Source organism: Mauremys reevesii, unplaced genomic scaffold (assembly GCF_016161935.1).
Source record: "Mauremys reevesii isolate NIE-2019 unplaced genomic scaffold, ASM1616193v1 Contig1, whole genome shotgun sequence".
NCBI classification, from domain to species: Eukaryota; Metazoa; Chordata; order Testudines; family Geoemydidae; genus Mauremys; species Mauremys reevesii.
The window spans coordinates 3,890,840-3,905,210 of NW_024100715.1; the positions used below are offsets into that span (position 1 = coordinate 3,890,840).

General features: G+C 50.4%; 1 protein-coding gene across 7 annotated transcripts in view; it reads left to right on the forward strand.

Annotated features, from left to right (window-relative positions):
• The window catches only part of LOC120392419 (C-type lectin domain family 2 member B-like), an 18,090-nt gene continuing 3,719 nt past the window's right edge, over positions 1–14,371 (forward strand). The window contains exons 1-6 of one of the 7 annotated variants that reach the window (XM_039517159.1): positions 1–149; positions 380–550; positions 7,903–8,112; positions 10,000–10,110; positions 12,250–12,461; positions 13,862–13,965. In XM_039517159.1, coding sequence (XP_039373093.1) covers positions 8,079–8,112; positions 10,000–10,110; positions 12,250–12,461; positions 13,862–13,965 — 461 coding nt within the window. In that variant the 5' untranslated portion in view covers positions 1–149; positions 380–550; positions 7,903–8,078. Of the gene's footprint in view, positions 150–226; positions 551–607; positions 623–5,744; positions 5,940–7,536; positions 7,678–7,902; positions 8,113–9,999; positions 10,111–12,249; positions 12,462–13,861; positions 13,966–14,371 lie in introns of those variants that run through there. The other 6 variants (XM_039517162.1, XM_039517160.1, XM_039517158.1 and 3 more) reach the window with 6 other exon arrangements.

The following is a 14,371-nucleotide window of genomic DNA, read 5'->3' on the forward strand; positions in this document are numbered from 1 at the left end:
GCTGCCTGGGGCAGGTGCTTGTTTACATCGCAGGATAAAGCGGTTGGGTTTTTTGTTTCTTTTTTCGGTTCCTGGCTCAGCCGCCCCTGCAGATGGTGGGTTGATTACGTCGCTGCTCCTGTCCCACCACAGCGGGGGAGTTGGTTGCGGTAGGTTCCTGGAGGGGGAGGCGCCCCGTTTTGCTGCACTGCGATTAGGGGAGGGGCTGCTTCCCCTCTGCTGCCTTGTGTGTGTGGGGGGGTTGCATCTCGCCCTGCTGAGCTCAGGAGCGGAGCCTGCCTGCGTGGGGGTGCGCTCAGCGACCCACACTGCCGGGGCTGCTGCATTGAACTGTGGAGGAGAGCGGGGTGTCTGCAGCGGTGACTGTTGTGTTTTGCAGGGAATTGGATGTAGCACAGGAAACTGCTGCAGGTAGGAATTTCCACTCCATGCACCCGATGAAGTGGGGGTTTAGCCCACGAAAGCTTATGCCCAAATAAGTGTGTTAGTCTCTAGGGTGCCCCAAGGACTCCTCGCTGGTTTTGCTGATACGGACTGAAACCTGCTCCAGGTAGGAATTTGCTACTTAGGATGTACTGAGCTTGCTCAGTAAGATCTGCGGAAGCCACTGCCCTTGTTAGCGGTAAGATTCTGCGGGCTGCTTTTGACAGGGGTTAAAAAACGGCAAATCGGAGTAGGGGGGTGGCCAGAGTCTGAGCAGGGGGTGGAAATTGACGGGGGTGGGGGTCCAGCAGCTGGAGGCAGGGTTAGGAGAGGGGCTGAGGGGCAAAATCAGAGATGGGGAGGGTGGAAGGAGCTGGGGTTACGCCCAGGGGCGAGGCACTGGCAGAGGGCAAAACCCTGGCACAGTGAGGGGCAGAGGGGGTAACAGTTACCCCAGTGGGACTGAGACACCCGTGTTTGGCAAAAAATAGAGGGGGGGGCAGAGGGGCTTTTTTATTTCCCCTCTCACAGACAGCACCTCTCAGCATCCGCTTCCCAGGGCTGGGCTCTTAAAGGCACAAGCATCCCAATGCCTGTCAATGCAGCTCCTCTTTGATGTAACCTACTGAGCTGCTGCAGCAGGAGACTTAATACAGTGAAACAGGGCCTGCCCTACACCTTCCCCCCCTGGGGGCTTTTCACCCCCCCCCTGAATTTCCCCGACACCCCCTCACTGGTCAACTAGTTACAACAGTGTTGCCAATAATGTTGTTGGTTGGACATTTGAATTGAAATTGAAACATTAATGCACCCTTTAAAAGCATATACAAGGTATGATAAAATACTTGTACCTGAAAAAGTATAATGGGTTTGAAAAGTATGAACAAAGCCTGGCTTCCTCACACAGCTGTTTGTTTTTTCTGACAACGCTGGCGCATTTGTTTCATAATTAAAAATTATGATCTGGAAGCAAGGTCTGACTGAGCTCTCCCCTGGCAGCTAGTGATGAGCCAGGGGTGGGGAAAAGGCTTCAGGACCAGATTGTATTTACATGATCTCACCTGCTCTGCCTAGGGATCTAGCAGACTGAGCTGTGCTGCCCGAGTGATCGATTTTTGGCTGCTGTTGTGAGTTTCTGTACTAAACATTTTTATTATATTATAATTAATTTCTTACATAAGAACAGCCAGATTAGATGGACCATTGGTCTGACCCAGCCCAGTACTCTGTCTTCCGACAGTGGCCAAGGCCAGGTGCTTCAAAGGGAATTAACAGAACAGGGCAATTATTGAGTGATCCATCCCTTGTCATCCACTCCCAGCTTTGGGCAAGCAGAGGCTCTCAGACCATGGTGATGCATCCCTGCCCATCTTAGCTAATAGCCATTGATGGACACATCCTCCATGAACTGATCTAGTTCTTTTTTGTTAATCCTGTTCTAGTTTTGGCCTTCACAACAGCCCCTGGCAGAAAGTTCCACAGGTTGATGGTGTGTTGTGTGAAGAAGTACTTCCGTTTGTTTGTTTTAAACGTGCTGCCTATTAATGTCATTGGGTGACCCCTAGTTCTTGTGTTATGTGAGGGAGCTTTTCACTTTCTCCACACCTGTCAAGACTTTATAGACCTCTATCATATCTCTCCCCCATCCCTTAGTAGTCTTTTATCCAAGCCGGAAAGTCCCCCAATCTTTTTAATCTCTCCTCATATGGAAGCTGTTCCATACGCCTAATCATTTCAGTTGCCCTTCTCTGAACCTTTTCCAACTCCAATATATCTTTTTTGAGATAGGGCGACCAGGACTGCACACAGTATTCAGGATGTGAGCATACCATGGATTTATACAGTAAAAGTGGAGGAGCTTGGTTTGCCAGACTGATCTGCAAAGCCAGTGCTGACAAACTATGTGAAAAGGCTGCAAAACACCAATCCTCTGGACTGCGTCGACATGCAGAAAGCCTTATAAGCCAGTCACTGTCAAAGCCAATTTTAGAAGTACTTAATGAGGCTGATAAGAGTGCTGGAGCCACAACACAGTTTATGTGATCAAACATGGCTGTCACATCATACTTTCTCTTTCAGCAAGAGATACCAGACACTACAAACTGGAGGCCAGTGTTAAGTGCACTGCCGTTTGTTAATCCGGAAGCTGGACACTGGTTCTGACCTAGACCAGCAAATGCTCACTGTCTTTCTGCAAGAAACTCAGCTGACTGGTTAGAAGCATGTGGTGAAACAGACTCAACAGTTGAAAAAGTGAAGAACTCTCACCACATTCAGAGAATGTGCATACACGGCCGATGAATGCACTGATGCAAATAGGTCTCAAGTATTAAGTCACTGCGTGTGTCATCTTGATAGCAGTGGTAGGTCAGTAGATGAATTTCTAGATCTTCAGATTATAGAAGACACATCGGCTGCACCTCTGAAACCCACGTCATACAGTTAAATGTTTGTAAATTGAACCCCAAAGAGATGACTGCTTGTGCAGTTGATGGAGCTACAAACTTCTCTGGAAAATGTAGTGGAGTACAAGCTTTGCTCAGAGAAAAGTGTAACTCTAATCTCTCCAATACACACTGCAGAGGCCATCTACTCCAACTAGTAAAAGCTGCAGAACCTTCAAAAGGCATTTAAAAAGCTATACATTTAATGTCTTCATTGTACTCTTTTTCAGCAAGAGTCCAAAAGGACTGAATGTCTCGGAAAACATAGAAGATACATTGGGACAGAAGTTCAAAGTAGTCCAATCTGGGAAAATCCACTGGCTTTCTCATGAGGGATCCTCGGCTGTTGTCTTCAAATGACTGCAACCGTTTTGATTGGCTTTGGAAAGTATCTACCGAGATGGGACGGATCTAAGTAGTGAGGCTGGTGGATTACTTTCTCTGCTAAGTTCAGAGAAGACTATTGCCATTCTCTCTCTTGCAAGTCTACTGTTGAAACCACTTGGGTCATTACACAAGGCCATCCAGGCATCTGCTACTACAGTAGTAGATCTCTGTCCAGCACTGGAAGCTACACTCGGATCAATCAGAGAGAGATCCATTGAAAATGTACTGGAAGAAGCAAAGACTTCAGTCCAGAAGTTGACTAATTAGGGCACTTATATTTAACTCCTTAAATGAAGAAGACAAGAAGTGTGTGTTAAGACAGCTGAAAAAGTGAAGTACACTGACTTGAATCTTACCTCTCTACAAAGACAGCTTTTGGATTCCATCCGCCTCTACGTAGCTTTTACAGATGCCTGTCTTACAAAACACTGACAATTGAGTGGAGTGAGGCACTACCAGCAACAGTGCTGCCATGTGATCAGGACAGAATAGAGAATTTGAACACAGAGTGGAATATCCTACAATAAACGAATGTAGATTTGATTTCAACTTCTTCTTTATCATCACTAATGGGTCGATCCAATTGTTGTGCTGTGTTTCCTGGAATGAAAGAAGTAGGAATTCATCTCTTTCTACCGCCAGTCACAATAGCTACAGCTGAGTGTTCCTTTTCCTCATTGACTAGAATTTTGTGTTCTGAAAGACATTGCCTTCTGCCTGATCATGAGCATATCATGAGAGACTGGAAGTACTGAACACATGAGAAGCCACCAAAAATGAATGCCCTGCATTTGAGAAGTTCATTAACAGAGTTGTACAAAATTACAAGAAGAAACCAAGAAGGATGTAGACATAGTGCTTCACAGTAGGCTTGTATAGCCAACTTTAATTTGTGTGATGATTTAAAGACATGAGCTAACTCTAATAAAATGGTCGTGAAAATTTTTTCAGTGTTTACTATGGTGCCATACAGCCCACCTTTGCCCTAACAGTCTCACCCCTCATTGGTCCTCTCCTTGTATTTTTGAACACACACTCACTCACTCTCTCTCTCTCTCTCTCTATCTCTCAATTTCTGTGGAAAACACTGCAGTGAAATATTTGTTCTGTGCGATACTGGTTTATATCCCATTCTATCAGCTGCAGGATTCAGCATCAATTATCCTCCCAATGTAAATAGCAGGCTAGGTTTGTTTATTCTGCTAGGCTGCTTCACTGGCTCATTTGTTTGTGGGAGAAGCCTGAACCTCTAAAGAGCTGTTCACCTCCCCCAAAACCCCATGTCAGCTTTTCAGTAGAACCCTTTGCCGCCTCACTAAGGTTTGTCTGAGTTCGAGAGCCTCAGTAGCAACAGTTCTAATCATCCTGTGCCATGTTTTATAGAGATCATGAGCATTTTACCAGCTGCAGGTTCAGTTACATCTCTAAAGCTTGAGCAATGGTGGGGAGGAGGAGAAGATGGTACATCTTCAAGCAGTGGTGATAGGAACGGTGTTTGTGCTGGTAGAAGCCAGGGGAAGCCCTTGGGCCACCAGGAGCCCTGGGGAGTGAGTGTTTGGGGGAGGGAAAGGACTTTTTGGCCCTCTTCTCACCTCTACCACCACTAAGGCCTCTGTGTGATGGCAGCCATATTTTGACCCTGTAATATAATAGATAGAAACTCCTGCCAGGAAAAAAATCAGGTGAGCATAGATGGTCCTCAGTCAGGGCAATAGGAAATCTAGAATACTTCTCTCTCCTTTCTACCCTGCCCCCAGAGAATGGAATATAGCTGCATGGAGACAAACCCATCGGGCTCATCTAGGGTGACCAGATGTCCCAATTTTTATAGGGACAGTCCAGATATTTGGGGCTTTTTCTTACACAGGTGCCTATTACTCCCCCACCCGCCTCCCCGTCCTGATTTTTTTCACACTTGCTATCTGGTCAGCCTAGGCTCATCTTTACCCTACAGATTTCAAGATATCTCTCTGAACAAGCCCTTTCATCTCTAATGAGATATTACCCCAGGTGCTGGCTGGAATCTACAAAACCTTTCTCTGTCAAGGCAACAGGGCAGGTGCATTGCTGCCTGGGCCTGCCTGCAGAGCGGATGAACTGTAATGGTCAGAGATCGCACCAGCGCAGAAGTATATTGAAGGTGAACCCGAAGGAAATTAAGAGTTTAAATTATCCTCCACGTGTCCTGTGTCCCATTAATATGAATCCAGGCAGCGTCGTTTGGAAGCTGGACACTTTATGCTTCCATCCCACACTACTGTCAAGGTTTAGCAAATTAGGACAAGTCATAAGAACAACCCCAATGTATCAGTAACTGCTAATGGTAACAATTCACTATCTTTCCCTGCTGCAGTAGCACATTCCTACAGAGAGCAGCTGGAGTGGGGCGGGGGGGAAAGTGGGCCAGTGTAGTAGGATCATATAACGCCTGGAACACTTGTTATGGTGGGAAAACTGCTTGTCACTGCCCGGATGACTGTTTCCCTCTAGGGATTGTCTCCACATGGAATAACTGCTCTGGAACGACTGCTTCGGATTAGCTAGTCTGTGTGTGAACGCTTGGCCGTCACATTCGAGAATCTACTTTCAAGGGAAGGCACAAGGCAGGCCCTTCCTCCCTGCTCCCAAGGAAGCCACTCCTGGGCTCACTTTACTGCTTTCTTCCTTGCTGCCTCCTCTGTACAGGTAGCTGTGGAGGGGGTGCTCTCCCCTTGCAGTCAGGGTCAGCATGGCGCTAGGGGGCGCTGTGCTGCAGGGAGTCGGGTAGGGGGCTCAGCAGGGGGCACGCTGCCCTGGCAGTCAGTGTTGGCCCCAATGCCCTAGTGCGGAGCTAGGGGGCGCTGTGCTGCAGTCAGCTGGGCAGGGGGCGCTCTGCCCTGGTAGTCAGTGTTGGCCCTAATGCCCTAGTGCGGAGCTAGGGGGCGCTGTGCTGCAGGGAGCGGGGCAGGGGGCGCTCTGCCCTGGTAGTCAGTGTTGGCCCCAATGCCCTAGTGCGGAGCTAGGGGGCGCTGTGCTGCAGGGAGCAGGGCAGGGGGGCTGAGCAGGGGGCGCTCTGCCCTGGCAGTCAGTGTTGGCCCCAATGCCCTAGTGCGGAGCTAGGGGGCACTGTGCTGCAGGGAGCAGGGTGGGGCGCTCTGCCCTGGCAGTGCTGACCCAAATGCAGCACCAGTGGGCGCTCTCCCCGTCAGTCAGTGCTGACTCAGTGCTCCAGTGCGGCACTAGGGTGTGTGGTGTGTTTACTCCCGGGGGTGTGGAACAGGTGCACATGGGGTGGAAGGGACTTTCCTTGCTGCGTTCTGGTGCAAGCGCCTTTTCTTGGCCGGAGCTGCCTGCAGAGCAGACTCCATCTTGGCCACAAAGACGCCACAGCTACATTAAATTGACTTTCAAAATTGGTCTAGTTATGCTGAGACAAATACCTAATGTAGATGACTGGGTGTGAGGGGGGCAGGGAGCCCCCCCTACTTTTAAAAGTGGGAGGGCTATACTGACCCACTTACCGGCTGTAAGGGTGAATGACAGGAGGAGGGGCAGAGAGGAGCAAGTGGGGGGTGGGGTCTTGGGGAAGGGGCGGTGTGAGGATGGGGCCTTGCGGGAAGGGGCCGTGGGGGAAAGGATGGGGTCTTGGGGTAATTGGCAGTGTGAGGGCAGGGGCTCAGGGAGAAGGGGTGGTGTGGGGGCGGAGCCTTGCACAGGGGGTGGGGCCAATGTTCAGGTGCCTGGGGGGGGGCATTTTTAAGGTGCTTCTGCCTCTCCTGGTAGAGGCGCTAAAATGGTTTGTCTCCCTTCAATGGGTTTAGTTTGAATTCCAGATTAAACCAGTTGAAGAGCATCTACATTAGGGATTTCCACTAGTATAATTAGAAGATCAGTGTTAAAACGGATTTAGTTACGCTGCTGCAACTTTTCTAATATAGACAAACCCCTAGATTAGCAATACAGCATATTCTGCTTATTAGGAAGCCCCAGTTGATGACTGCGAGTTGCCCTTATCTGACCCTGGCTGAGAAGCAGAAGTCAGGGTTGCGGTGCTGTAGCCAGGAAAGGAATCCGCAGGACATGATTCCCTGCCTCCGGCCCCACAAACGGCGGGGCTGGGAGTCTGTGGGGTGCAGGGTTGTTGGTTTTTTAAAGCTCTCAGTAATGGAAGCCTCTTGCCAATAGCCAGAGCTGTTATCTTTATAGTCAACTGGGCGGTATCGGTTCCAGGCAAAATGTTTCTATTAACTGCAAGTTGCTGTGAGGGTTGTTACTAAGCAGCATCTCCTGTAAATGGAATCTCTGGCTGCTTGTGGTTTCCTTTTCTGTGTCACCTGCCTGAAGAGGAGGGGGTATTCCGGCTACCCTGGTTCCCCGCATGGGAACCGGCTTCTTTGAAATCTCCCTTTATTTGCATGTGAACAGGAGCAGTTCTCTTCTTGTGGTGGGTGAATAAATCCCCGTGCATAATTAGTCTATCCATTTTAGTTTCTAAATCCCTTTGGAGTCCGGTGGCGGGAAGGAGGTCCAGGATTCTGAGGAAATGTGCGGTTGTTCGTTACACCGCTAATGCCTCTGGATGTGCGGGCAGGGCTGGGGAAGGAACTAGGGTGCAGAGAAACCCAGGCAACCCTTGAAAATCAGGACTGTTTCTGTCTCTTGATTTCAGTTCGGCCCAGTAGCTGCCAAGGGCAGAGGATCTGGCACTGGGATCTCTGCGGTTGATTGCTGCCTCCAAATTGGACCCAACTGCAGCTAGAGAGGAACTGGTCAGAGCCCAGCGCCCGCACTCCAGCGTTCATCCCTCTCGGTGAGAGAGGAGAGGTGACAAAAGGTGTGGGTCCCATGGATTCGGAGCAGTTACCCAATGGAAGACAAGGTAACTGACGCTTGACTGAGTAGGAACAGCCTGAAGGCTACGTCTATGTGTAGGGTGTCCAGGTGCCTGGTTTTTGACCGGAAAGTCCAGTTGAAAAGGGGACCTAACAGTGTCCGGTCAGATCTACTGACCAGAGACACACAGTCTGGTTACTGCTGGTGGGGGAAGCGCCGGGTCTTCACCTGCACCAGCCCCTACTCAGCCGGGGTCACCTCCTCCCTGCGTTGGGCGGCTGCAGCTCCCAGCCCCAGCTCTGCAGGCGAGTTCCTCCCGACCCGGGCAGGGGAGAGAGGGGAAGAGCAGTGAGCAATGGGGCCGCAGGGGCGGGGCTTTGGGGGAAGAGGCGGGGCAGGGGCGGGGCTTTGGGGAAAAGGAGGGGCGGAGGAGGTTCCAGCACTCCTGCTGGAGTGTCAGTTTTTTTAAGTATTACAAAGTTGGCCACCCTGCCGAGACTGCCGGTTGGCATCAGGAGTCCCAGGTCACAAGCTCCTACGTGCGGGCCCCGCAGTTCGTACGCGCAGCTGCTGTTTTCCAAGCACAGACATGAGACGATGGTTGTGTGGCGGGAGCACTCACACTTTGCGGGCAGGTGTAACCCAGGCCTGCTGGGTGTGGAGCTCTGTCACCCTCTGGTGCCACCTAGACCCCCTAGAGATTAATGAGTCTGCTTCAGCCTTAGCTAAGAGGCTGGTGGCTTTTAGCTCAGGCAGCAGAGGCTCGTGGTCAGTGGTCCCAGGTTCAATCCCACCGGCTGACAGACCATGTTACACCTGGATAGTGTTCATGTGACTGGCTGGGTTTGTTCTTTCTCTCCCTGCTTTATGCTAAGGACAAGTGAGTCAAGTTTGCCATCGCTGCACCTGTTTCACCCAGAATCCCACAGTGGGCGTTGCTGAGACCAGCTGTGTGCAGGGGGGTGAGGGTGGGACCGGACAGCTTGTTTATGCAAACACAGGTTTGTGTAGACATGCAGTAAATGCGCACCTGCTCCTGTGGCTTCATCCGCTCGACCGTCTGAAATGCTTCTGTCTGGAATATTTTGACATTGGTCGAACATTCCGTTCCGTGATCGAAGAGATTTCAAAGAAACCATTAACTGCTACCCAAAACAGTTTCCACTGAACAGACACAGTCATTTATTCCAACAGTACAACGGCACCCTCCATCCAGGGGTCTGCACACCCCTTATAAACAGCCAGAAATAATGCTGACCACCCACGTTGAGGGTCCTATGGGTGTGGGAGAAAGGGAGGGAAATGATCTTTATTTTGCTGAGCTTTTGGTGCCTTAGTTCCATCCAGCCAAAATACTAAACTTTAGAAATAGTCAGATGAGGAGCCTTAGGGACGCTAAAAAGGAAATGGGGCAGAAGGAGAGCCTTGTGGCTAACGCACTGGACTCACAATCATGAGCTCATGGTTATGTATTCATGCCTCTGCCTCACTGTGATCCAGGGCAAGCTGCCTCTCTCTCTGCCTCAGTTTCCCTATCTGAGAAATGGGGACAATACCACCTAGTGGGTGTGCAAATAACTTCCTTGGTGGCAGAGGGCCGCAGGCATTGGAGGAGGAGGGGCTGCGGAAGCGCAAAGTCAGTGACACCTAGGGATTAGCCAGAGCTTTCCTGCTGCCATACGTAAACCTGGTTCCTTGTATTAAATGTGGAAGTACAGACCTTTGTGTGTCCGACTGCGAGGGGCTCCATACCAGGAGCACGTCCTCATCTCTCCAGCAGCATCGATACTTTACCATCAGTTCTCCACCTGGGAAGCCAGTTGTCATGGCGATGGGCCGGCTAATGGCAAGATACTGCTGGTGGTGCTGAATCCATCTGGTGCCACCGCCACAGGCGACCTAAGGGACCTGAATGGGGTTTGTTCTCTTTCAGGTGATCTGCCTAACAGCAAACTCCAGAGATCCGTTGGGTGGAAAGCCCCGCTGGCCGTCGGCGTGGTAGTCCTAGTCGTGATTGTTGCTGTTGCTCTGGTACTTTTGCACGGTGAGTTGTCGGCCTTCGCTGCCCCGCGTTGGGGGGAGGCATGTGGGGGTCACATCCCAGCCCCCCGATTTCTGCCGGGGTGGGAGTTGGGCTGAGCACAGCTGAGGGGGACGTGCCTGGGAAAGGCACCAGCAGCAAGCGCTCCTGCCTGAGTCCCACTAGGTGGCGCCCCAGAGCAGGGAAGCGAGACCCGCCTGGCAGCCCAGCTCTCTGCCAGAGGGGGGGCTGAGTGGGGACTCGCATCCCTCCCTCCCCAGCCAGCAGCTGCTGTTAGAGCACATCTGGCCTGGCCTGCCTGGAGCTAAGGGAGTCCGTTGGGGTAGTGGGGTCTGGGGTGTGCAGAGGGGAGCCCAGGGAGGCAGTGGGACAGGGTGACCTGTAGGGGTCTGGGGGAGGCAGCGGGGGGCTGGGGCAATGGGTGGAGGTCTGGGGAAGGCAGTAGGGGCCAGGGGTGATGGGGAGGGGTGTGGGGGAGGCATTGGGGCCAGGAGCGTTGGGTGGCCTAAAGGGTGGGTGACATGGGTGACTGCCTGGGGTGCCTTGGTCAAGAGGGAATTGCTGTAGGGTGCCTGGGGCAATCACCAGGAAGGTGACCCTGGCTGTGGTGGCAAGGGGGGGCCCCTGCCATTGTGGCCCCCTCACATCAGCAGTTACAAGTCAGGCCAGAAATTACACATGTGGGTTGCTTCCATCCACTGCCTGTGCTGTCCCTTTTGTTGCCTTCTCTAATATTCTGACACCATTGACCTTTTAACAGAGATGCGGGCTTAAAACTGCTTTTAGGGTCCCCCCCTACACTCTGGGGTACAGTTGTGGGGACCCGCATGAAAGACCCCCTAAGCTTATTTCTACCCGCTTAGGTTAAAAACTTCCCCAAGGCACAAATCCTTCCTTGTCCTTGGTCGGTATATTGCTGCCACCACCAAGTGATTTACACAAAAATTCAGGGAAGGGTCACTTGGAATCCCTATTCCCCCCCAAAATACCCCCCCAAGCCCCTTCACCCCCTTTTCTGGGGAGGCTGGAGAATAAACGACCAACCAATTGCCTTAGCAATGTGAGCACAGACCAGACCCTTTGTCTTCAGGACACTGAAATCAATCAGGTTTTTAAAAGAAGAACTTTTATTATAAAGAAAAAAGTAAAAGCATCACACCTGCAAAATCAGGGTGGAAGGTAACTTTTATTACCCTATAAAAAAGTTTAAAACACAGAGGATTCCCCTCTGGGCTCAGCTTCACAGTTACAAAACCAGGAATGGAACTACCTCTGTACGATAGGGAAATTCACAAGCCAAAACAAAAGATAACCTAACGCATTTCCTCGCCCCTACTCAGTTTCTGTGGTTTTAGATGGATTATTCCAGGTATATTTTTCAGGAGATATTGTACCTGCTTGGCTTCTGTCCGGAGAGGGAACAACACACAGAACAACAAAACAAATCCTTTCTCCCCCTCACCCCACCCCGATTTGAGAGTATTTTCTTTCTTCATTGGTCCTTCTGGTCAGGTGCCAACTAGGTTATTTGAACTGTTTAACCCTTTACAGGGAAGGCAATCCAGTACAGCTGCCAAGGAGGGATTTTATGCTACTGAATGAGCTGGCATACATAAAGGTTGCCACCCTTCCCCCTATATTCATGACACAGCCCTTCTGGCTGAAAGTGTTTTTTCGAGTTTGTGGGGACGGTCCCTCCACAGGAAGGCTGAGGAGACTTGTGGGATCAGATTTTAAAATGCTCAGGGCCAGATGTTCAGCACCCAACGTGCCGAGCCCTTTTTGAAAATCCAGTGGCTTATTTTGCTGTCTAAGTGGGGAAACTGAGAGTTTGTGCAAATCTGACCCTGAAAGCTTCTGAAACGTTCAGCAGCTGGGCAGAAGGGCTGCACAAAGAGGAAGGCTGGAAACAGTGTGTTAGACCAGAGGACAAATCAACCCCAAGCAAACAACAAAAACACCTTTAAACAGGCAGATCTGGGGTTGCACCTGGTACGTGACCTATCTCAGTGTCAGTTGATTCATTGGCGCAGAAAGGTGCTACCCACGATACACGTTGATCGGCTTTCTGTAGATTTCTCCCTTGAATTTAGAGAAAGCAAAGGGACACGTCTCTTATCGCTGTTATTCTCTTAACTTCAGTGAAATCTCCTCTGGAATCCAAGCTGCCTCATGTCTCCACCCCAGTCCATCTAAATGTAAGATTCCCTGCTCCCTGCTGCCCGGATGGCTGGGTCGGGTACAGAGGGAAATGCTACTATTTCTCTGAGGGCGAGGGGACCTGGGACTCCAGCGAGAGCTTCTGCTCTTCACTCAATGCCTCCCTGGCTGGGATCGACACTGAGAAAGACCTGGTAAGGAAAAACAAAAAATAAAACCGGTATAGGCACCAAGCCGCATGTTGGCACGATCTTGTCCCAGGACCTCGGGGAGGAGGATGGGGCAGGGCCATGGTCCGGGTGTGACCAGCTCCCCAAATGCAGGAGACATGCGCTGCCCATGTCCTCCCGGTCCCAGATCTGTGCCCAGAACTCACCCAGCAGTTCAGAGGGTGGGAAGGAACTTTGGAAACAGAACAGGTGCAGAAAAGGATGGAAATAGGGTGGGAGGAAAGAGACATTAGCGTTTCGTTTTTAAGCAGTTGTTTCCAAAGTCCATGGTACAGTGGCTCAGTCGTTTGTCTGCCTTACCAGAGGAGACTCGAGGAGCTTGGCCTGTTTAACCGAACCAAACGAAGGCTGCGGGGAGATAGGATTTCCCTCTCTAAATACATCAGAGGGATAAATACCAGGGAGGGAGAGGAGTTAATATAGACACAAGAATAAATGGATATAAACTGGCCAACAACAAGTTTAGGCTTGAAATTGAATGAAGGTTTCTTACCATCGGAGGGATGTTCTGGAACAGGCTTCCAAGGGGAGCAGTGCTGGCAAAAAACCTAAGTGGCTTCAAGACTGAGCTTGATAAGTTGACGGAGGGGGTGGGATGGTGGGACTGCCTGCAATGGCATGTGGCCGATCTGCGACTGCCAGTAGCAAATATCTCCAGCGTTTGGAGAGGACACTGGATGGGGAGGGCTCTGAGTTACTACAGAGAATTCTTTCCCAGTGTCTGGCTGGTGGGTCTCGCCCACATGCTCGGGGTCTAACTGGTCGCCAGATTTGGGATCGGGAAGGAATTTTCCCCCAGCTCAGATTGGCAGAGACCCTGTGGGGGAGTTCAGCTTGCTCTGCAGCATGGGGCATGGGTCACTTGCAGCTTTAAACTAGAGTAAATGGTGGATGCTCTGTCACTTGAAGTCTTTAAATCATGATTTGAGGACTTCAGTGACTCAGCCAGAGGTTAGGGGTCTGTTACAGGAGTGAGTGGGTGCGGTTCTGTGATGTGCTGGAAGTCTAGAAGATCATGATGGTCCCATCTGGCCTTAAAGTCTGAGTCTTGCAGACAAGTGATATCTGCCCCACTCCCCCAACAGATATCCTCACCAGTCCCCCACCAGATACCTGCCACTGTGCCCAACAACAGTGAGTAAGCATGTTAGCTGAATGTTGCTATTAAAACAATTAGCAGCAAAATAGTTAACATTGAGTTAGACACCATTAGGTTTCAGAGTTAACACAAGTGGAGCTGAACTGTGCAGTTCATAGCTAATGTGTGAGGCTCTCTGCAGATTCAGGGACCATAAATAGTTTAACTGCTTCAACACCATTACAGACTATAATGAATAATGTTTTGTGTTTGTTTGTTTTTAAAGACGTTCATTATGCGATATAAAGGCGTCTCTGAGTTCTGGATTGGCCTGAAGCGAGTATCAGCGCAGACCTGGCAATGGGTGAATGGCGAACAGTTCAACAACCTGTGAGTCCTTTTCTAGCTAGTCACTTTGTTGGGTTCCAAATGGGGAAAGGGCTGAATTTGGGCAGATTAAAGAAATATGTTATTCCCCAAGTAACACTGATTACCTTTGTGACATTTTCCACCCCCAGTCTTTGGGGTTCATCTCCATTGCTGACCTAGCAGATCAGTGGGCTGCTGCTTCCCCTCCCACCCTCTTAACAGGCAGCTTAGGTGGAAATGTGAGACCCGTGGTACTTCCTGAAAAGTTCAGTGGGGATTTAAGCCCAGATTTTAAAGGTACTTAAGCGTTACTCAGCATTTCAAAGCCTAAATAACTTAGGAACATAAGGCTGTGTTTCAAAAGTGCCGTAGGCACCTAAATCACTTAGGCCATGCACTGCTGAGCAGAGGAGCAGTGCCTAAATAC